This window comes from Dreissena polymorpha, chromosome 10 (genome assembly GCF_020536995.1).
Source record: "Dreissena polymorpha isolate Duluth1 chromosome 10, UMN_Dpol_1.0, whole genome shotgun sequence".
Taxonomy (NCBI): domain Eukaryota; kingdom Metazoa; phylum Mollusca; class Bivalvia; order Myida; family Dreissenidae; genus Dreissena; species Dreissena polymorpha.
Genome location: NC_068364.1, coordinates 19,492,840 through 19,517,476, shown reverse-complemented (window position 1 = coordinate 19,517,476; position 24,637 = coordinate 19,492,840). Strand labels below are relative to the sequence as shown.

General features: G+C 33.5%; 1 protein-coding gene across 1 annotated transcript in view; it reads right to left on the bottom strand.

Annotated features, from left to right (window-relative positions):
- LOC127848970 (uncharacterized) overlaps positions 1 to 24,298 on the bottom strand; it is a 28,206-nt gene extending 3,908 nt beyond the window's left edge. The window contains exons 1-14 of the mRNA XM_052381698.1: positions 24,239 to 24,298; positions 12,055 to 12,168; positions 11,502 to 11,618; positions 10,068 to 10,152; positions 9,348 to 9,503; positions 7,432 to 8,012; positions 6,858 to 6,979; positions 6,523 to 6,614; positions 5,822 to 5,862; positions 4,934 to 5,095; positions 4,225 to 4,338; positions 3,074 to 3,682; positions 2,433 to 2,550; positions 258 to 317 (exon numbers count right to left, since the gene is read on the bottom strand). Of these exons, the coding sequence (XP_052237658.1) occupies positions 258 to 317; positions 2,433 to 2,550; positions 3,074 to 3,682; positions 4,225 to 4,338; positions 4,934 to 5,095; positions 5,822 to 5,862; positions 6,523 to 6,614; positions 6,858 to 6,979; positions 7,432 to 8,012; positions 9,348 to 9,503; positions 10,068 to 10,152; positions 11,502 to 11,618; positions 12,055 to 12,168; positions 24,239 to 24,298 (2,431 nt within the window). The remainder of the gene's footprint in view (positions 1 to 257; positions 318 to 2,432; positions 2,551 to 3,073; positions 3,683 to 4,224; positions 4,339 to 4,933; positions 5,096 to 5,821; positions 5,863 to 6,522; positions 6,615 to 6,857; positions 6,980 to 7,431; positions 8,013 to 9,347; positions 9,504 to 10,067; positions 10,153 to 11,501; positions 11,619 to 12,054; positions 12,169 to 24,238) is intronic.
- Positions 24,299 to 24,637: the final 339 nt, after the last annotated feature.

The following is a 24,637-nucleotide window of genomic DNA, read 5'->3' as shown; positions in this document are numbered from 1 at the left end:
ATTCAAACCTGGCTAGAATAAATCTTAATTTTGTAGTATCAAATGTAACTTTCCTTTGGCCAATAAATTTTAAACATTAAAATGAATCAGTTAAGTTTTAGTTCATTGAACTTATTTTCAAACAAGTTAAAGTTGTCTTAATTATATAAACCGATAATAAATGAGGTATTCTTATGCATATTGTCTCAAGTCAAACTTATTCTTATTAAGGTCGTTCTTTGTATGATAACATTGCTTTTATGTGACAAAATACTTACAAATGAATATTTTCTTCTTCTTTCCATCGGTTCTGATTCTCGGAAATGCGTTATGCTTTCCTGCAAATAAAATGACAATTTATATCAAATGACAATAATAAATTAACTTGGATTTTTATTAATAACTAAGGTTATAATTAAATTTTCCTGCATTTGCATATGCGTAATTTTGGTCAAGAACCAAACAAGTCAGGCATGTGCCAGAATTGTTCAGTATTTTACATTAAAAACCAAGAAAACAAATATTGAACAACAAGTGGCTGAGGACGAATTGTCACCATTCTTCACATTAAAGAAAACAATATTACACTATTTTGTATAAACATCTAACATCGGCTATTAAATACTTTTGGTCCATATATTCATTTATTCTTTTATTATGTGTATGAAGCTGATGACTGTATATAACATTAAAACAAGGGGCACAATTGTCACAAAACCAGGTTTTCAGTTGAAAAAAGTCTGATAAAGGGTGACAATTCAAAATGTGTATTGTCAACCCCCTTGTGTAAAATTGACCTTGATTTCAATTAGAAAACAAGGGCTGTTTGTAAAACATGCATGCCCCCCATATGGGCTGTCAGTTGTAGTGGAATCCATTGTGTGAATACGTTTTTTGTCACTGTGACCTTGATCTTTGACCTAGTGACCTGAAAATCAATAGGGGTCATCTGCCAGTCATGATCAAAGTTCCTATGAAGTTTCATGATCCTAGACGTAAGCATTCTTGAGTTATCATCCGGAAACCATTTTACTGTTTCGAGTCACTGTGACCTTGACCTTTGACCTAGTGACCTGAAAATCAATAAGGGTCATCTGCCAGTCATGATCAATGTTCCTATGAAGTTTCATGATACTAGGTGTAAGCATTCTTGAGTTATCATCCGGAAACCATTTTACTGTTTCGAGTCACTGTGACCTTGACCTTTGACCTAGTGACCTGAAAATCAATAGGGGTTATCTGCCATTCATGATCAATGTACCTATGAAGTTTCATGATCCTAGGCATGAGACAAGCTCATTTATGGCCATTTTTTACTTCAAACTCAAATTGTGACCTTGACCTTGGAGATATTGACGTAATTCTTTCGCGCGACACACTGTCTAATGATGGTGAACAAATGTTCCAAATAATTTTAAAATCTGACAATGAACGACAAAGTTATGGCTTGGACAAGATCATTATGGCCATTTTCGACCTTCAAACTCAAATTGTGACCTTGACCTTGGAGATATTGACGTAATTCTTTTGCGTGACACACCGTCTAATGATGGTGAACAAATGTGCCATATGATTTTAAAATCTGACAATGAACGACAGAGTTATGGCCCGGACAAGCTTGTTCTGCTCGCCTGCCCGCCAGCCCACCAGCACACCCGCCAGCCAGCCCGCCGACATTTGCCAATCTAATAATCTTCGAAAAACCTGGTTAATAATGTCTTTTGCAAATAAGGCACATGAGGCGACAAAAGTTAATTACCCGGTATGTCATTAAACTATATGGTTGGAAGGGTTATGGGGCAAGTACAATAATAGTAATACACAAACAATTAACAGTAATTCTATAAACAAGAGCTGTGTTTGTGAAACACACTGCCCCTTCTGCGCTTTGAAGCTGCGAGCTATTGTAGAAACAAGGTTATATCTTGAATGTAAAGGTCGCAGTGACCTTGACCTTTGACCTTCTGACTTAAAACAATGTTTGATTGTACATCTCAATGAGATGCATGCACATGATTGTGAAGTTTAAAGGACATAGACCAAAGAGTTTTCATTTTATGAATCAATATTCCCCGATCATTAGATATGGGAAGCATGAAAATTTGAAAAGCAGAAATTCATTTATGACATTTGCATTTCAATTGTAACCTTGACAGACATGTCATCATGTAGAGAGTAAGCCTAAGCTGAATGGCAGAAGAAACACTTCTACTTTTATGCCCAATCCTTTGAAAAACATCATTAATTTAGGTGCAATTAGATACTGTACCACACACATGTTATGGAAATTGAGAGACATGGAAAAGTACCATGCATTCACCAAACCATAAACAGATGCTGAGACTATGTATCTGACTTTGGGGGCATAACACATTGATCTTTATTATTTTAATGAGAAGAAAGAAATATAAGCAAAACATTTTAACCTAGTAATGCATAGAAGCATGACTTACCTAATTTAATATTCCTTAGCATTTGATGTCCTTTTCGTGGCTTTCCTGCTTTTCCAACGCTTTTCTTCACAGCCAATGCCTTTGAGGATTTCAATTTTTTTATCCGTTCACATGATGTCTAAAAGCAAAGAAACCAACATTCCAAATACTGCCAATAATGTAAAAATACATGCATCTGAGTAACGTAAACTAAAGATTGAAAGATTTTTCAAACATATTATAACAATTATCCCAACTACTTTTATTTAAAACGTATAAGAAGGAACTGTGAAAAAGTAAAAATGTGTCTGTTGAACAAAGAGGCCCCCACACTCCACTATGAATGAAAATATTGAGCTGCACAAGTTCTCATGTTATGTTTGTAAAGTTTCCACACTATAGCAACAATACTTTTTGAGTTACAGGCAACACAAGAAAGGTAATTCTTTTTCTTATATCCAACAGAACAATGTAGGTTATTATGCTCCAATGACAGTTAATACGGTTGTACAGTTTCATTCCTATAGCACCAATACTTCTATGAATTAAGCGCGCAAAAAATAATGGACAGATGGAAGGAGTGATGGAATGAAAAGGGAAAATCTACATCATGTTCATCCCAATCTCATAAAGTGGAGGCATACTAACAATTTGAAACCCACCTGTGGTTTGGAAGTTTCTTTCTCCAGCATGGTACGTGTGATAGGATCCAGACAATCCATATTCCTTTTCATTTTTTTATTATTTGGTTGCCTAGGGAGTTGTGTCATCCAAAACTTATCTTTCGGTTGCTGATTCTTTTCAATCTTGTCCAAAAATTGAACCCACCATTCAAAACTATTTTTATCGTTAAACAAGTTTTTAATATTAAAAATTAGTTTCGAAAGTAGCTCTTTTTTTTCTTTGATTTTATCAAAATTTGGTTTAACAATACTGGGTCTTTTGGTAGGAATCCTTTTAAGAAATGATCCTCTACCCCCAAGAACTGTCCATTGAGTGTGCTGTTGGCCTTTGAACTGTACACGAATGTTCTTTCCATGGCGGCTTATCTTTAAATGCAAAGGTTCACTTATTCCTACAATTTTATTCATTTCTGGAGACAACCATTTTTTAACGTCCCAAATATAATTAATCTTCTCCATGCCACTGACAAGATTAATTATGTCTGGAATTGTTTCCGCATCATTCTTTCGTAATTTTTCCGATATTTTGCTGAATGCAGCATCTATGTCTTCATGGGTATGGCCAACATAGAGGAATGAAATGTGGACCTGAAAGTTATAAAAATGCAGCTTCTTACACATTTCATAGCTGAACTATAATAAATCAAACATAATGTTCTATTCAACAGCACGAGCAAGTGACCTTTGGATAAAAGGGATTTTGCCTTAACTACCTGGCCATCCTGGCTGTAATAAATTATATCTTATACTTTATGGAAGTAATCCATGTTTCAACATAATTGATTAATGAATGGAAAAAACAGAATTGTTTCAAAATATTCAAGTGTTTTGCGTTTGCAATTTTTAATAATTTTATTTCTTGCAAACAAGGATAATTCATAAATGAAGCTGCATTTTCAGCATGAGTGTACATGAGTGTACGTCATTACTTGTATTTTGCTCCTAATTGAATGCTCTTTCATCTGTGACTTTAAGTTGAAACATAGTAAGTTTAAAGAAAAATACCCGTTAATTTCATTCTATAAATAAAAAAAAGATTTATTGATGTTGTGATATGAAACAACCAAATAGTAGTTATTTATTCTCTGCACTCAAAATAGAACAGTTTAAAGAATAAAATATGGTCTTACCTCATTAAAGATGTTCAAACGAACCAAAGCTTCGCAGAATGACATAACATATTTGTTTTTGTTTTCTCGTGAGCAATTGTCCAGCTGGATATATAAAACTGGAGGTAAAAATCCCTGAAACAAAATTTATAATTGTTAAAACTCTCAAAATATAGAACTAGGTATAACACTTCTTCTTCTTTGACCTAATGACCTAAAAATAGGTGTGGCATGTAGAAGTCATCAAGGTTTATTTACATATGTTTTAAAGTTGGAGGTGGAAGCACTTGGATTTTGGAGTCAATGTTAAATTTGTAGCACGGCGGATGGCAGACGGCGGACAACAAGCTGGCTATGACAATACCTCGGGTTTTCTCCGAAAACAGCCAAGCTTAAAAATGGCTGATGAAGTTTGTTTGAAGATCATAATTTGTTTCAGACGAACAAATCGTTATTTATTAAGCTTTTTTGCATATGAATTTGCGTTATGATAAATTTTGTCAACCGCAAAGAGTGTAGATGTGAAAATCATGCATTTGCCTCAAACGAAATATTTCCCGTCTACAGCTTTATCAATGAGGTTAGAAAGAAACTAAGCATAATTGGTTTTGCGTGTGTTTGTTTTTTCATTTGTATTTTTTTTAATATGAAGAAAAGTATTCCTTTTTTTAAGGGGGGCCAATACTCATACTCGGCGGTAAAAATGCAGATCAAGGGCCCTGCAACATACCTTTCTTTCAGCAATTTTTTCCAATGTCTTCAGAATGACATTTATTGTTAAATTGGGATCATGTGGAAATTGCAAGATGTCCAAAAATGATGCAAATAGACCATCTCCATGGCTGATTACTCCAGTAATGTGCGTCTTTAATAACACTGCAGAGTTTATTGCCTGAAAAATATTTAAAAAATAATTTTCAAGTAAAAACATCTCTGTAAAATTTCAAATAACTTAAATTGGTGAAATATGTGTCTCAGTCATCACTGAAAAGTGCATGATATAGAAAAAGCAACACTTGCTAAATTTGAACAGCTTAACAAGTTATTCAAGATTAATTTCTAAAAATAAATAGAACAGTTATTTTCAAATGAGCTGAATTAAGTTGTGTATGGGTTCACATATCAGATCATATCATAAAATATCAGAGAAATAAATTGTTTATACATAGTGGATAACAAGTATCTATCCTGTTGTTTTGTAACATAAAGAGGTGTGATTAAGGTGAAGTCATAGGGGACGAAAATTCTGTCATATAATTTTGAACAAACAGATGTCTTACCGCAGACATTGAAATGAACACGTCATTGAACTTAACACAATTTCACATAGAATATTTTGTTGTATTTTTGCGGAATTTTTATAGCGACTATCTTGCATGAAATTTTACCTTTGAATAATGAGGTCATGGGCTTTTGAATTTATTTTTTAAAAGAAAAAAGTGTATGTGTTGATTTTAATGAAATTGTGCGGAATGTTAATAATTTTAAGTATGATATTTAAAATTAAGTCCCAAAGCAAACTTTAACCAGTTAATTTATTTCTAAAATGTATTCGCACTTGATGCCTATCTAACTCACAAAACAACTTTCCAATCTCTGCTTCTGAACAGAACATTACCTTTGATTGTCGTCCTGTAAAATGCGGTAGATCAGTTTTCGCTGAAAAATTAAAACATCAGTTTCTTATTGATTGTTAGTACATTGACAAGCCAGCTGTTTGAAGAGCAGTGTTTTCTCCTTTACATGAAAAAATATGTTGGTCAATAACTAGTGATGACTTATTCATTATATCATGAAAGCTTGAATCGATCTACCCAGTTTTTAGTAAAGCAACATTGACTAGACAATAATGCCCCACAAATCTCAAAGGCAAGTCATCTAATATAATATTATTAAGTATCAAACATTCAGGACAAAACATTTTACATCATTTTTTTTAATTGCTTGTTAATGACATACTCATTATTTCAAATATCACAAGTTAAAGCATGTAGTGATGTTAATATACAGCATGTTCTAAGTTTGAAACTATATAGTTACTACGTAACTGATTTCAATTCTTGTTTTCAATCTTGTTTTATTTGTGGTCATGAAGGGAAATTGATAATTTTACTTGTTTAATTTTGACTTGCTTAGTTTTATTTTGAAACTTTTGTAACAAAAAAAACTGGGAGTATATTGTACAGATAATGTCCTCAAAGCAAGCAATGCAAATTTCTTTTAATTCATTTCAAGAATATTTCATTGTTTGTATTTGCAAGGTTGGGGATTAACCGTGAAAACTATGCAAGTGCAAACATTATGTTATAACATACTCACATTGATCCATTCCATCCACAATCAGAGACAAAAATGCATCTGGATTGGATTTTGCAGCCTGCCGTTTTGCATAATAATATTTTCGCTCTAACCTAAAACACAATATCTACGATTTATAACAAATAAAGAGTTGGTCAGCATATAAAGTTATGTTAGATCCAAGCAAATAATGATACAAAACAGGTAAGCATCTCAAGTAAACCAGATCAATGTTTTAAACATTGTCATAACTGCTTTCAGATGAAATTGTTTTTACAAAATGAACATTTTTATTTGTCATTTCATTGTTTTAGTTGTTTTTTATACACAAATTTAAATGCTATTACAATACTTACATTTGTCGCTGATTGTGAAATGATCTTTCTTTCCTTAGTTGTAAGCGCGTTTCAGGGCATGTTGAGCTCTCAAACTTGCGCTGAAGAATTGCACATTTCGCGCACTGGGAAAATGTGCTGGACTGAAACAATTGAATATAAAATAAATGTGGGAAGTACCGTATAAGTTATGTATCAGGAGGGTGATTAAAGAACTACTTCAGGGGAGGAAACGCCCTTCCCCCCATACAGGGTTTCAAAATTCTTCATTTGAAAGCAGATCCAACAAAGTTCATAACTATGTATAACATTGTATAGACATTGAATAAGAGGAATTCAGCTGCAAGGAGGAGAAATCACACCCTGTGTATACATTTTTGTGGGTCAGCTGTTTATCTAAGAAGTAAAGTGCACAAAAAAGTATGTGACCATGCAGAGATCTGAATCTGAATCTCAGATCAGCTGATTCGATCCTAATAGTTAACAGCAAACTACATACACTTTAAAATCAAAGTTATTCAACAAACACTGAAATAGTTCCGCAGTAAACTAGCGATGTGTAAGTGTAATAGAATGAAATAAACAAAAATTGTACCTTCTTTATCTTCAGCTGTGGAAAATGGTTCTTCCATATCGTGAAGAAAGTCTTTTCAGAGACAATTGAATCCATGTCTAATTTGTATGCCTCATACACATGCTTTTTTAATGTTTTGAATGGCAATAATATGTCTTTCGAATTTGGGATGCGATCGCCATACATGGATGCATACGTCTCTAGCCAACTGATGCACTCGATACTTTGCGTTTGTATTCCTCTCATAGTTGGAAAAGATGCCAAAACATTATTTCGTGAATTCCGCCTTGCTTTAGTTAGGGTATTTTTATTGATATGTAGAATATTTTGTACTGCTTTAAGACATACTCCTTGACCATTGTCCAAAAAAACATAAGTAAACTTTCCTAACTTTTGGCTCATTCCAACTTTGGAAGACATCCAGCTTATTCTTTCATGGTAGGCTTTGATCCAAAAACTCTGGCGCATTTTTAATATTGTGTCTATGGAAAATTTGTCCATACAGTTTAGGCCACACTTGCACAAATTTATAGAATTTTGTTCAATACTGCCAAAGTTCAGGGCTCTTTTAAACAGCTTCCTTGCGGAATCCTTGTGGTATCCTAAAAGATAGAGGTTTAATTTTTTTGAATTGCTTGCAATAGATAAACACAATTGCTGTAATAAAACGACGTATAACTATCTTAACAACCATAAAATCAAAAGGGCCATGGGTCCTAAGTAGCTCACCTAAGACCCTAAGTAACTCGACTATTTTAAGAAGGTGAAAAATAAGTAGTATATGAAGCATAAATATTTTATTGCTAGGCACATTATGACAAATATTTGATGAAATTTCCATCAAAGAATAAATATGTACATATAATTATTTAAACCCGAGATTAATTTATGAGGATTTGTCGCTTGTGAATTATTTATAGATCAAATGTTGATATGCCTATTTCAGTTACTAAAAAATCAAATACGATTCATATGAAACATTTCTTCAGGTTTAACTCGGTTTATCACCATGTGATTTTCTGGAAAAAATATATATACTAATATTAATAAGTAATGGCAATATTTGATTAGAGTAAATCAATATAATTAGAAATTTGGGTTGTTGTTCACAATTCTGAAGCCATTACCAGTATAATCAAAATCATCATAATCATAATCGTGAACCACGAACATAAACAACTTTAATATCATAGCATTTCTTAAATGACCTCAATATTCCAGTTTCAAACTCGGCCAAGATATCATTTGGATAAAACTTTTGACAAAGTTTCATAAAGATCAGAAAAAAATGTGATTCCTAAATTGCCTACAAGGTTAATGTTCACGACGTACAATTCACAAACAACAGACCATCATAAAAGCTCACCATGGGCATGAAATATTTTAACTTTTCAAACGTGTCCATTAAAGTCAGTAACTGGTTCATTTAGTTTATTATACAGTAATATAATTCTGCAGTACCCACATTAGTGTTTTTTATCGCCATTTTGGGAATGAGCTTTAGTGTAAAACAATTAATATATAAAAAGCTCTGATATGACAAAATCAAAGCTAGAGTAGCCAAGTGCAAAGCAATATACTCCCGATGTATGAATTAGGGGCATTTTTACAGAACATATTGCAAAATTTAGTGAAATTCTATTGTTTAACCAAAACTGCAATGTGATTACATTGTTTCAAAATCTTTCCTATGGAATTTTTTGAGTTACTACTTGAAAAATGTTACTAGTCTTTTACTGCTTCCTGACCTTTTTCACATGGAAAAACTGACTTGTCTGATTTTCAAATATCTCTAGTAATGTTCCTCATTACTGTGTCTGGGCCGATAGACCAAAGAATGGAGAGGCAAACCTCCATTGAAGAAATTGGGTGCATTATATTGAATATTTAAATAAAGGCATTATGTCTACAATAACTATTTTTGTGTAAATTTTCACCTGTGGCAGTTGAGATAAAGGTTGTCGCGAGCACAGAAGAAAACTCCTCCACATCAATGAATGGAAATGGAACATGGTGCCCTCTTACTGGTGTGCTCGACAACACAAGACTGTGACCTTTTGATGAAGTTTCTTCTGCACAAAAAGTCTGGTCTCCTGAAATAAAATGTCACTGGCATTACGTCAGTTTGTTTGTTAACAATGGGATGATAAATATTTCCCATGAAATACAGCATATCATAGTAAAAATGCCTGCAAGTTTCAATTTTTTACAATGCAGAGTGTAGACTGACTTCTGCAAGTAGTGTGCCTATGGTAAAACCTGATACTCCAAGTACAAAAGGAGGATTAAATCATGCTGGACAGCTCAATACAGTTATAGGTCTAAATCTTGTTTGTGCAGACGTTGAACACATACTGTAAGTTTATTTTAATATACGTTGTAGCCATAAAGAGAGGCATTTGTTGCACACAAACTTTTACCTAAATTTACATATTTCTTCTATAATACAGGTCAAAATTATAGGACTTGGTCCATGACCTCCCATGATGATCACAGACATAAGTTTGAAATTTCAAATGAATACCTGACCACTGTACTAGAAACATAGATGGGGAGATGTTGCATGTTTAATAAATAATCAGATGCTGACAAATTGCTGGGTAGTATAGCTCTGATTATTGAATTCGGTGAATAGTCCAGCATATGAACATACATACCTTTTAATGGACTTGGGCGATCATCAGTCAAAGAAGCTCCAAGATCTAGTTCACCTAGTTGGGAACTGCCACTTATGTCTTTCGACTAAAATTCAAGCATAATTAGCATTTACTTAAATATGTTGTATTTAAATGGACATGTTAATAGCTAGCACAGCTTCTTTTAAATCAAAGTTTTAGGATTACCAGGATTACACAAAGGCTCAAGTTATCAAATGGTTTCCAGGTGTGCAAACATGAACATTTCTCTGAATTATTAACAATCAAAGTGCTGGTAAATATACACAGACAAAATAAATAATTGTGCACAATTCATTATTGTAATAAAACATGTACATCTGTTTATAAGTACATTCCAACTAATGAGAGCTCAGTATACCAATATTTAAGATACTAGTAATACTTTCAATATAGGTAATAAGATATTACTTTTGAAGTTTTGATATCGCTTTTGTTATGCAAACTTAGTAAATTTCTCAAACTGTAGCTGATACATCCCTCAATCTGTTAAATGTATCAAAAGGCGGAATCAATATGCCCGTAAGACAGAACCATAAAAAAAAATAAACTCCTCAAGATATGGAAGGCAAATTTCAATTTTGAACAGAAGTAGGTACCTGCTCATATGCTTGAGTCATCAATGCTCAAGTTACAAGTTCTTATTGAAATATGCATCATATGACCTGTTTTGCAAACAGGGGCATAAAAAAAGGGTATTTCAGATTATCATTTCATTTATTCAATGGTAAAAAGTAGTATTTGTTCAAATAAATACTTGAAATACTTAAAGGGGCCTTTCCACACAGATTTTGGCAAGTATTGAAGCTTGTCACTAAATGCTTTATATTGATAATTTAAAACATTGGAAACTAAAAATCTCCAGAAAAACCAAGAATAAAATTAAACAAGAGATATGTTAGTAAGAAACACAAAGCCCCAACTGCGCCACTTTGATTTTTTTTTCTTTTTTCAATTTGCAGGTACAGATAATTATCTCCCTTTGAAGGTTATTACTTCCCTTGAAGTTGTTTTTTATAACCTTTGACCTTGAAGGATGACCTTGACCTTTCATCACTCACAATGCGTAGCTCCATGAGATACACATGCATGCCAAATATCAAGATGCTATCTTCAATATTGCAAAGGTTATGGCCAAATTTAAAGTTTTCGGACAGACAGACAGACAGACAGACAGACAGACAGACAGACAGACAGACAGACAGACAGACTGACAGACAGTTCAACTGCTATATGCCACCCTACTAGAGGCATAAAAATGTATTCAGAATACATTCCGATTACAAAAGCTAAAACCAGTGACTCTGCTTGTTTTAAACATATACAAATTGTATGTATCATATACAAATTGCATGTTGGATTTTCACTAACTTCATTCAAAACGTAAAGGTAATTAAATAAGATAGCAAAATGTACCAGGCCTAGTTGCATCAAGGAGCATCCTAGTGGATGATCTGCAGAATCATTGTTCTCAGATGCAATATAGCTGTGTCCCACAGTGTCATCAAGAGCAGGTTCAAGAAGTGTTGTTTCCTAAAAATATCCTTAACAAATCACAAGACTATACTGGCATTTGTGATCAAGTGTTGTTATTTGTATGCCGAATGGAGATCAAGTGGTGTTACTTTTATGCCAGATAGAGCCACTTGCCTTGGCGTGGGGCAGTATATCATAAGTGTTTTTATTTGGTAATTGAGAAAATATTTTTCATAAACTAAATTAAATCTCCTACTTATTGGGTTGAGATTTTTCTTTTAACTTGGTGATACAATTTTCATTATACAAATTCTTTCCAGCTTAATATATATTATGTATCCAATTAAAGTACCGGTACACTTTTTTAGAATTTTCAATATATATTTAATGAGGATTTTTGAAGCAAATGACAGAATAAGCCTTGATAATGTGATTTTACAATTTAAAAAAAATAAATACATATAAAGAAATATATAATCAAAATTATGCCTACTGTATCCAATTCAATAAATGACTCTCCCAGTGGTAACATATCTTCGTTAAAGCTGATCGACAGATAACAACCAGCAGTGGTTGCATCCAAAATGGCACTGCCACTTTCTTTTTGCTGAAATAATTAATGGAGATAGAATAGATAAAAAAAGTACAATTAAATCTCAACCTTTCATTTATAATAAAAAATAACACATAACTTATTGTTGTGCTATGTCGTTTGAATTCTTGAAATGTTGCTTTAAATCCCCCAAGCAGTTTGCTTTGTAAAATTGTACTATTAAAAGGTTGAGAACAAATATACTGGTCCGAATTTGTGATTACAGTGACTGACAAGCAATTGTCGCTAAGCCTTAGCACTCTGCTAGCCTACCACTATTACTATAGACAATCCCAGAAAGGATAAATTAACCGTCGCCATATTGGGTATCACGTGACCCTGTCGCCTTCTTGGTACTGAAGAATTTGACAAATAACAGCGTTCTACATGAGTGACATGTAGAACTTATCTGTCAAATACTTCTTCACGTAATGTTTAAGGCCAAATTTGCTGTATTTCTTTTTAAGAAATCCTTTCAGTTATGCATTTTTCTTAAAACACAATTATTGCTTTATTGAATTTTATTATTCAAATAATTATAAAGGTTATTCCTGCATATAAAGTCTGAGGTAAACTTTGTGATTTTTATAATTCCGGAGATGTTTATAAGCAAAATTTTTTAAGATTTATGACCGAGATATACAATTTCTGCGAAAATCAGATATCTGCATTTGATTTATATAAATATTATTATTTCTTTATAAAAAAGTATAAAGTTCCAGATATGCTCATTAAGAAAATGTATATGATTCAATACCGAGACAGACTTTTTTATTGAATAGTACATATCTATGTTCTTCTAAAAATGTATTAATTCGTAAAAAATACTTCTTATTAAAGTATCATTTGTATAAGGGTAATGTAAAAGTTCTAGCCGAAATAAAATTTGTGATTTTACCTAAAATTCGCCCATAAATATTTATAAGCAAAACTCTGTGAGATTTCATGTAGAGGCAAACTTTTCTTAATAAAAAGCATATGGTTAAGTCTAAATCTCTGTTGTTTTTTATTAATATATTTTATTTTAAAATTGCTTTCAAAGAAAAATCTCTAGCCAGAAAATATTTTTGTGATTTTAAATATTTTAATGAATTGGTACACAAAGATAATGACAAAATATAAATAATTTGTGCGAACAATATCGACTAAGTTTTTCAAAAATAAAACATATTCCTTTCACAAGTTTTATTATTTCTATCACTACACTATGTTTATTTGTAACTATGCGTATGCGTTCTTGAGTTATCATCCGAAAACCATTTTACTATTTCGGGTCACCGTGACCTTGACCTTTGACCTAGTGACATGAATTTTCATGATCCTAGGCGTATGCGTTCTTGAGTTATAATTCGGAAACCATTTTACTATTTTGGGTCACCATGACCTTGACCTTTGACCTAGTGACCTCAAAATCAACAGGGGTCATCTGCAAGTCATGATCAATCTACCCATGAAGTTTCATGATCCTAGGCGTATGCGTTCTTGAGTTATCATTCAAAAACCATTTTACCATTTCTGGTCACCGTGACCTTGACCTTTGACCTAGTGACCTCAAAATCAATAGGGGTCATCTGCAAGTCATGATCAATGTACCTATGAAGTTTCATGATCCTAGGCCCAAGCGTTCTTGAGTTATCGTCTGACAACCACCTGGTGGACGGACCGACCGACAGACCGACATGAGCAAAGCAATATACCCCTTCTTCTTCGAAGGGGGGCATAAAAACAATAAATGCTCATTAAAATCTACTTCATCATAACACATTTAAGTCTTTTAACACATTTAAGAAATTTAAGATATGTACCGGTAGCACCTTTTCATCACATATTTATCATCATTACATGTATATTATCATTATCCCTATGATAGCTTTTATAACAAAACACAATCTAACTGCATGGAACATGGAGTATATCTATTACTGTTTATCCGAATACTATTCATGTCCGAAATATGTACACTTAAGAATTTAATTACCTGTAGTAGTTTAACTTTAATAATCCAAATTTTCCTTGTTGTTATCTGGTTTAACAAACCTAATCAAATGTTTGTTAAATCCAGTTAATGCTTTCTGCATTATTGAATAACCATGACTTGTAATTTGAATCTGTTCCCCGGCGAAATGTTGTTCATGATTTCATGAACACTTCAAGCCAATCAAGAACTGTTCATGAACGGTTCTGAAAAAGTTCCTGAGCTTGGTTCATGAACTTTTGGACATGAACTGTTCTTAAGACATGTTCATGAACTGTTTATGAATTATTGTTGAACATTTCAAAGTTCATGAACAGTTCTTCATCTAACCATAAATACTTAGTGATGAACATTTCATGCACAAGTATTTCTAATGACTTTTCTGAGACAGACTTTAAGGATCCATCATGAATAATTCATGAATTCCTTTGTGCTAGATGTTTCATACATATTTTTGAAAGTAATATTGAAATGTCTAGCATACAAATCTTTTAGATTTGTGAAACCTGTGAAGTTAGTATGAATATGCATAGTACTTTCACCACTGTAAGTTAGAGTTCTTGACCTGTTCTAGAGAATTTTAAGAACATTTGTACAAGAACTGTTCAAGAACTGCCTTCAGGAACACTTCAATAACTTTTTAAGGACCTTTCCTGTTCTTGAATTATTCTTAAACTATTCTTGAACACTTTAAGAACTTTTTTGAACAACATGTTTCCTTCTGATGTTCTTAAACAGGTCTACACAATGTTTTTGAATGTATGATGGACTTTTTAAGAATCCAATATGTTCTTAAAAGGATCTGTCATTGTTCTTGGAAGACTTAAAAGACAAGTTTAAGAACGTTTTAAGGACATCTTATTTCAAGAACAGTTTAAGATGATATCAAGAACTCAATGTACATTGCATTGCTGTTTTTACAAAGGAAGAATATTGTGTGCACAGGAAGTTGAAACGGAAGGCACATGGTTTATGTTATATTTGAAAATGTAAGTCTTTAATAAATTACCGGCTGAACTGATCAGCCATTGGTTCCATTTCAAGTTCTTTGGCACTGTAAGTGTAACCATTTCAGGGAAACCATTGATTAGTAAATGATTCTTGAACTGAAAATGAGACTATTCATAATCTTTTCAATACATGAATTATTCATGAACATATAGTGCAAAGTTGTATTATGAAATTTAAAGAGTATTATCAAACCACTTGTATCTCAGTTATAAGTGTTATATTTAAATTATTGTTATATGTTGCTATCAATATGTTAAGTGCTAATACAAGACTTGTTTCTTCTTACCCTGACCTGTTTGTTGAGCTTTAGTAACACTTATGATAACCTTTGCATAAATTGACAAATTCTTGTTCATGAATAGTTCATGAACACTTCATGCCACCTCAGTTCATGAACTCTTGAAGAACTATGGTTCATGAACTATTCACTTACAGTTCGTGAACAGAAAATGAGCCATTGAAAAATAGAAGGAAAATGTTCATGAACTGTTCGTGAACAGCAAAACCCTGAAGAATTTTTCAAGAATTGTGTTGTTCATGAACTGTTCAAGAACACTTCATGCCATTGATGTTCATGAATAGTTCATGAACATTTCATGCCATAATGGTTCAAGAATAGTTCATGAACACTTCATGCCACACGGGTTCAAGAATAGTTCATGAACACTTCATGCCATTAGGTTTCAAGAATATTTCATGAACACTTCATGCCATTAGTGTTCATGAACAGTTCATGAACTAAAATTTCAAGAACTTTTCACAGACGTGGCTCATTTTCTGTTCACGAACTATTCGTGAACAGTTCATGAACTCAGTTCACGAACAGTTCATGAACTGTTCACGAATTATTCGTGAACTGCAGAACAACATTTCGCAGGGGTTGTTGTTGAATCGCCAGCTTTGAATTTAACGCGGGTTGAATGTTAATTTACAATATGTCCGGCATTTACAATGTTGAAGGTCATGACGTAGCAATTTAATTCTACTTGGATAAATTATATCTAATCAAGGAAATGTGTTTTCTCAATGTTTATGTGTAGTATTATGACTTGTTAGTACATGTATAATAAATGAACTGTGATTCCAGTTAATATAAGATGGGTGTTACTCATAATTATCGGTGGATTAACAAACTGACAAAACTCGCTGGACTTAATACAGTAGTGGATATACGTAATTAATGGACGTTTGATCAGTTTTGTTTTTTCTTTAATTATTTTTGCCGACTCTCTAAACCGTGCCATCTGCAAAGTCTGCAAAAACCCTGCAGTTATCGGATTCTCAATCAATTATCACGTAATCACTGCTGCTTATTACCCAGTTAGTGTGCACGCTCTATTAAGACGGTGACATGTGTATTGGAAGAGATGAGATAAGATAAACAAAGCCCGGGGTATTCCTTCGATTATAGACCGAGTTTCAAATACTGAAACATTAATGTCAATTAGGAGCACAACGGGTTTTATTACCATGGAACTCGAGATGTTAACTGACTGACGCAAGTGTCAAATTTTCTATGCGTCAAAATGACGCACGGCAGAAAAAAGGGTTGCGTCAAAAGCGAGTCGTTTTTAATTTGCTCGCGTCAAAACGCAGGATTCTGCATCTATTGAAATCCCTGAGAGTATCTCATTATTTTTATTTGCAACTGTTGTTATCAATTTTAAATTAAAATATCATATGTTATGAACCAGTCAAATCTTTGTTATTCTTTATCTTATTATTTTTATTCAAAACTGTTATTATCGATGTTAAACTTTAAAGACAAATATAATATGGCTCGATTGGTCATTGTTGGCTCGGGTACTACTTACATGTACCCCGGGTACTCTTAAGTACACTTACATGTACCCCTGGTACGGCAAATATACTTAAGCGTACCCGGGAATTTTAAAGCTAAATTGGCCGTTGTCCGCTAATTTTTGAAATTAAATATGTTCACATTTATGTCAATTTTCTGTTAAATGGCCTGTATATTATCGAAACTCATACTCAAAAAGCATGTTGATGCAGTTTTTTTAAATAAGAGAAGTTTGTTTAAGATAACAATATCGTTATGGCTCGATTGGTCATTGTTGGCTCGGGTACTACTTACATGTACCCCGGGTACTCTTAAGTACACTTACATGTACCCCTGGTACGGCAAATATACTTAAGCGTACCCGGGAATTTTAAAGCTAAATTGGCCGTTGTCCGCTAATTTTTGAAATTAAATATGTTCACATTTATGTCAATTTTCTGTTAAATGGCCTGTATATTATCGAAACTCATACTCAAAAAGCATGTTGATGCAGTTTTTTTAAATAAGAGAAGTTTGTTTAAGATAACAATATCGTTACGGTAATCAGTAGCGCCTTATACAACATCAGATTTTGGGCGGGAATACAACTCAGGTACAGTTTAATATCGACTGGGTACGTTTAAGTATATTTACCGTACCCAGGGTACAAGTAAGTAGTGCCCGAGCCGACAATGACCAATCACCTATAATATGTTATGAATCAGTCAAATCTTTGTTAACTTCTACCATTACTTAATTTTCATAATTCTTATCATCCATGTCACCACACTTGTGTATTTTTGCATTTGGCTAAGAAGCAATTGTAATGCTTAAAAGCTAAAATATGTTGTTGTTGTTTTTATATAACAGATAAATGATTGAATATACAACAATATTTGACATTACTTCATTTCACAATTTTTTTTTAATGATAAAAAATTCAAAATCCCTTAATTTTACTGCAGTCACAAGACCAACACCACTGTCCATCATTCTTATTTATTACTATTACTATGTAGTGTATTTCCGAGTTATTTAAAATTGGTTAGTTAGCACTAAAATTTAAGCAAACATGAATAACAAATATCTGACATACCATCAAAAGCCGTGATAAATTAAGTTTATATAGTTGTAAATAATTGGCATAAAGACGCATGAAAAATGAATAAATATCAGCTATTTTCAAGCACTGTCCAGTTTTTCATTTCAAGATGGATTTTTAGTAGAAGTTAGTGTCAAGCCCTAGGTACTATTTTTAATCCTTATGTCCCTTTTAGAATTTTTAAATTTAATAAATAAAAACCAACAATAATATGCTAGATAAAACAAATCCAAATATAATTGTGTTGACATGTAAAAAAGTTTCTTACACAGTCATGTACATAAATCATCAACATGTAATGAGTCCTACTTATGCTAAATCTAAAAGAGCACATTTTCTTTCTGGCCTTCCGAATTTAAATACCGTCCGAATTTACACACACTCACCCAGTACTTACACGTTCAAATGTATTTGACGTTGCGCTGCCACACACATATGTATTATGTTACTTAAAATTGCAAAGACCAATCTGCTTTAATCAGCATTTCATTTAATGGAGATTCCTACTTACTCTTTTGATATGTGTGTCTATATTATTCCTGTAGATTTAATTTGGGTCCGTCTAAACTGCGGATATGACTAATATTCGCGAATATGAATGACACGGGCGAATATTGGCGAATAATTGAAATATCGATGCTTCCCCTGCAATGTTTTATCACCAAATTACTGTATAATGAAAAATAAGCATTATGTGCTAAACCTGTTTACATAAATCGATCTAGAGCAATTTACTAGACACTAATATTATATTTTTTCCAACTCTAAAGTCATGTTCGCGGTTTACCAAGGCGTCCGTAGATTTACATATAAAAATGTAAGAAAAAACATATTGAAACAGCCGATATATTTGTTCAAAGCGCCCCTTTCAGTCATATTCGCGAATATGAGTCATATACGCACTTTAGTCGTAACGTTGAACTTCGTTGTTCAAAAACAATAAACAAGTATGAATAGCTATATATTATATTTCCCTTATTGAGTGTTTTCAAATTTAAAAAGAGCTTTTGCAAAATTGGAATCACTTATACTCGTTGATGACAACTTTATCCAGAACTACAAAAAACATCTTAATTTTTTAAAGACAGTTTTCCAACTTTAAGACACAAATTAAAAAATAAAAGATATCTGTACATAGGGAAACAAAATAACGTTGATTTCGTAGAATCATGCTAAAAAATAAGTTTCGTTAATACAAAATTGTTATTTGCAATACAGTAGATAAAATAAAATTAGAAAGCAATAATCAGACACGCAAAAAAGTTGAACAATTTCTACAGTTCCGATGTCTACAACAACAACAACAACTTATACTACTATTGCTGCTGCTGCTACAACAACACCAACAACAACAACTACATCGTCTACTATTACTACTAATAAAACTGTTGCTGCTGCTGCTAATACAGCATCAACGACTACTACTACTACTACTACTACTACTACTACTACTACTACTACTACTACTACTACTACTACTACTACTACTACTACTACTACTACTACTGCTGCTGCTGCTACTACTACTACTACTACTACTACTACTACTACTACTACTACTACTACTACTACTAATAATAATAATAATAATAATAATAATAATAATAATAATAATAATAATAATAATAATAATAACAATAATAATAATAATAATAGTAGTAGTAAAACCACTATGTTATTTTTGTTTTTATTAATAATGAAAATGAACATACCTGACACGCATTGTCTTCTTTCGCACAAAGCCCCGTATTGAAATTCAGGCAAGTGATTGCGAACATCAAAAGTGCAAACGCACCCATGTCGTCAAACGAAATAGAATGACAAACTGTCCTTAGTTTTGAAAGCCAAGTACTTATGAGCATTCGGTTCCAACAGCGCACGGGCACAGCAAATATCGGTAATCAACCACGGACTCTAGATGAGAGTCAATATACGCTCCGTGAATCAACCAACCATTCAGCGATTCCCGTTAAAGTAGTCCCCTATTGGTCAGGTTTTTGGATGCCTACTTTAATACAATATAGTGCTAAAGTGCAGACGTTTTACAATCTACTTTAAAAATTAGTTATTGTCCCCAAAACCATAGCTATGCGACGTTATTAAATACAACCACTTCATTTTTTTAAACTTCAGTTGTTGAATTTGTATTGTTTTGACTTCAAGTTTCATAATCCTACAGGCTTTTTAATATGGATACAATGTACACTTATTAATAATTATTACCAGTCTCTTTTTAACGATGTCAGAATACTCAGTTTCATATCGAGTAGAGATAAAGATATACATTTTCATAGAAAAAAACACACTCTTTTATTATAATATTTCGCCCAGATGGGCTTTATCAAAGTTTACTACATTATAGTTATAAAAGTCATGTACATGTTTCTATGAAGATGTCAGAATAGTTTATCATAATATATTAGATATGGATAAAGTTTTCAACACTTCTTTGGAATATAAAGAATATTTAGATTTACTTCCTAATTATTTATCTTGTAACACGGATCAAGTTTTGAGGAATGCGGCTTGGTTGGGCCATAAAAAGTTGAAGTCCGAAAGCTGTGGGATCTTTGGTCCGAGTCTTTTAGAACTTTACCCCCCCCCCCCCCCTACATACACACAAAGTGGCTCATTATATGAACTGATAACCTGATAACATCTATGATGTCCCGTGATCTTGGGCAGTGTTATTAAGTACGTTTGACACTTCAACATTATATTTTACAATTCGAATAAGATAGTGTTTATTTCTCTAAAGTTACAATTCTCAACTCGTTTTTTTTGTTTGAGTACAATTGCAAAAACACAACAACTCAGCTTTGTTCAAATAATCAAGTATGATATAAACATTACTTTGTCCGATAATTTTAACAATTATGTTCCCAATTATATGAAAATTCCGAATTTATATAACGCGACCCTGTAAACGTAATTCCATTTTTAGTAAAATATATTTGTTATTAATTTTTATTTAATTAAAAAAATCATTATTTACACATAACAGTTCATTTATTAATACGTGTGTCTAATGTGTGTAATATCTAACTACACTTTAAGACTCGGACAATGTAAGTTTTCTTAAACTGTACAGACTGATAATAACTGATAATATCTGCCATGAACAGAAAATACCACTGCAAATGCTGATTAAAGCAGTGCAATAAACGTGTATAAGCAATCTTGTTAAAACTTCGTTCAACACCTTTTGCATTTTTGTTCATTTAATAGAATCTTAACGACTAGAAGTGTCAATTATTTTGGTGTGGGAATCTATAATACTACTATCATGCTAGTTAACCAAAGTAAGTTATCTAAAACCGTGATTCATCAACGTCTTTTTTTTCTTACTAATCGGTTTTATATGATGTGTGAACACTTAACGCTTAATTTCGGTTAAAATGGTATCTATCTGCAAAAAAAGCAATCAAATGACGGTGATTTAGAGAACAAACAGAACAGAACAATTATCAAAGGCAAATTAACATATTAAAAATAACAGTGCCCAAATAACAACATGAACTCACCACAGAAGGATTAAACAACGATATTTATTCGCTAGTTTATCAAGAACAGAACAGAACAGAATATTTATTTGACTTAAGCATAACAAGCTTATCGTCATATCGTTCTGTTCAGTTTATCAAGAACACTGTTTGTGTGGTATTCATGAATTAATGAATTAATTAAAGCGCATGAAATTGTAACGTAGCGGTTTAGCACAAATTGTTAAGATGCTGTTTCTTCGAAATCACATCCTTGTATACCAAGAGTCTATGCCATAGACATGTTTTGTTCTGTTCATTATATAGTACTATAACGACTGTACAATCAATTATCGCGTGACATTAACCAAGCTCGTCTAAACGATTTAAACTTCAAAAGACTCGAAGCGACTTCGATCCAAACAAACAAACAAACAAGACTTTAATTTATTATAGCTCAATAAACCCTCTACTGCCATTACTAACTTATACTCAACAGCCACACATCTACACTCACTCACTCACTCACTCACTCACTCACTCACTCACTCACTCACTCACTCACTCACCCACTCACCCACTCACTCGTATTCATATAACCTACCTTAATCCCACTCATACCACTCTTATTTACAAAATGATACTCACTCATTCACTCACAGAATACATGAACTATGTTTTACCATAAATGTGTTCATTGTATTCGATTGGATTTTTATTGTCTCTTATAATTCAAATTTGAATGGCCATTTACAGTTGTTGTAATATATGTGTTTTTATATCTTGTATATACTATGTTGTAAATGTAAATGAATGAGACTGAAATAAAATAAAATAACAAAATGTGGTGTACAAATTGTAACCGGGACTACGGAAACGCTTCGAGCCATCAGAAAATATGACCCTTGCGAATTCGATAAAAACGACAAAAAAAGTGTATGTATTACAATAAAAGCAAATGGTACTTCGAGGAGACTTTGAGTCAATCGGAAATTCGAGCGAATTGATTACAAGCCAACGAGATTCGACTTTAATTCTTTAATTTTGTTTATTCGCATCGAGTATTTTATCTGTTTATCAAACATTAAAGTTCAGATTGTTATCAATATATCTTGTATAACGGATAATTCGGGAAGACATGCAGTTTTATGAGGGCCATAAATAAGTTCGCAAGCTATTACAATCTTGGGTCCGAGTTCCTTAAGAACTCCACATGCCGTCTATCCACAAAAAGTGGCGCACGCACAAAGTGAGCTGATAACATCGATGATGTCTCGTGATCTTGGCAACGGAGTGTTATTTAATTCTTTTGACACAATCTCTTAATGTTTTGTGTCTCCAACTTATTTTTTTATAGAATGTGACCACCTGAAATATGTTCACAACTTTTCTTAAATAACTTATCTAAATAATCTAACTCAATAATATTTAACATTTTTCATTTCATAGATCACAATTTGAATACTTTTTAAAATATTAAAAGAACTTATATACCTTGATTGTTTTATATGATATTATTTACAACCGATATTGAATATTATGTAAGTGACTGAAATGTGTGCCTGATACATATATTAAGACTTGGACAGTGTACTGTTCTTAACCTGAACAGATAATATCTGCAATCAACTTATAACTGCAAATATTGAGTAATGCAAACAAAAAAATAAAAGTGTACATGCAAACTTGTTCACACATCGTTTAATTGTCGATTGTTTCCTATTTAAGTGTGGGAATATTTTATATCTCAATTAAGTTAATTAACCTGTAAGTAATTTTTGACCGTGATACAGGTACGTCCACTTGTATAACCAACGGTTTTATCTGTGGTTTGACAACTTCACATTTTTTTCTGTTAAAATGGAATTTATTTGACGTGCGCCTTCAAATGAAGATAATAGAAATTTTGGAAGATTTCCACTGTATATCGAGAGTTATATTAGAATGATTAAAAACGTTTTGACACTTTACTCGGTTAAACATGAAAATAGTATTTTAAACACCATTTAAATGATCAGTTGAATAACATTACTGTTAACCATTCTCGTACAAACTGGGCCTCACTGGTAATATCCTCACTCGGTTAAGATAGAAACATTCATCCCGAAGCTAGCCCAAGTCTCACTATTGCCGGTAGAGACCCGGTCCATCCCGGTTTGCTAACGCCGGTCGACCGGCGAGAAGCGGGATGATTTGTAGATTTAATTTTTTTAACGCGGTCACACTATTTCCCGGTGCCGCCCAGGTTGAAGCCGGTCAACAACCCGGCAGAGTCCCGGTCGATCCCGGACTAGCTACAGTTTATCCCGGTGAAGCCCCGGCAGAGCCCCGGTTGTCGCCGGTAATGCCCGGGTGGAGCCCCGGTGAAAGCCGGCAGCGTTCATGCAGAGCCCCGGTATACCGTAACTCCACCGACACTCACCGGGGCTATACCGGCATTAGACCCTGGCAGAGCTACGGCAACGCTCCGGTTTAACTACGGTCGTCGCCGGTAATGCCCAGGCGGAGCCCCGGTGAATGCAGGTGGCGTCCCGGCATGGCGCCGGTTCACCGATGAACCGTACCAATACCGGGACTCTGTCGGCATTCACCGGGGCTCCACCGGGGCAAAACCGGCGACAACCGGGGTGTTGCAGTAGCTCTGCGGGGGTCTGTATGGGCTCCGGTGGAGCTACGTTGCCGTCCCGGTTGTTCCCGGTGCCGTCCCGGTTTTTTTAAATACTTTAATACTTTACCGATGGAGCCCCGTTTGTTCCCTGTTCATCCCAGTCGTCCCCGTTGGAGCCCCGGTTCATCCCGGTAGAGCCCGGATCACGCACCGGGGCTCAGCCGGCATCATAGTGAGACTGGGCCTTAAGAAATCGACTTCGCAATATCTATATAAGCAATGTTTTGCTAATTAAAATTTACGTGGCGGTCGGAAAGTTTTCTGGCTGGGTTACACAGATATATATTTGCAGAATACATTTATCGTCCCACAATTAAATATGGAAATTGGTCGGAAATATATTGTTCAATATCTTGTGAGCTATTATATCCCGAAAGATCACCAATAATTTCCTTTCGTATGTGGTCGACTTTGGCGTATCATTCGTATGAGAGGGGATAATACAAAAATTAAACTTAATTATAAC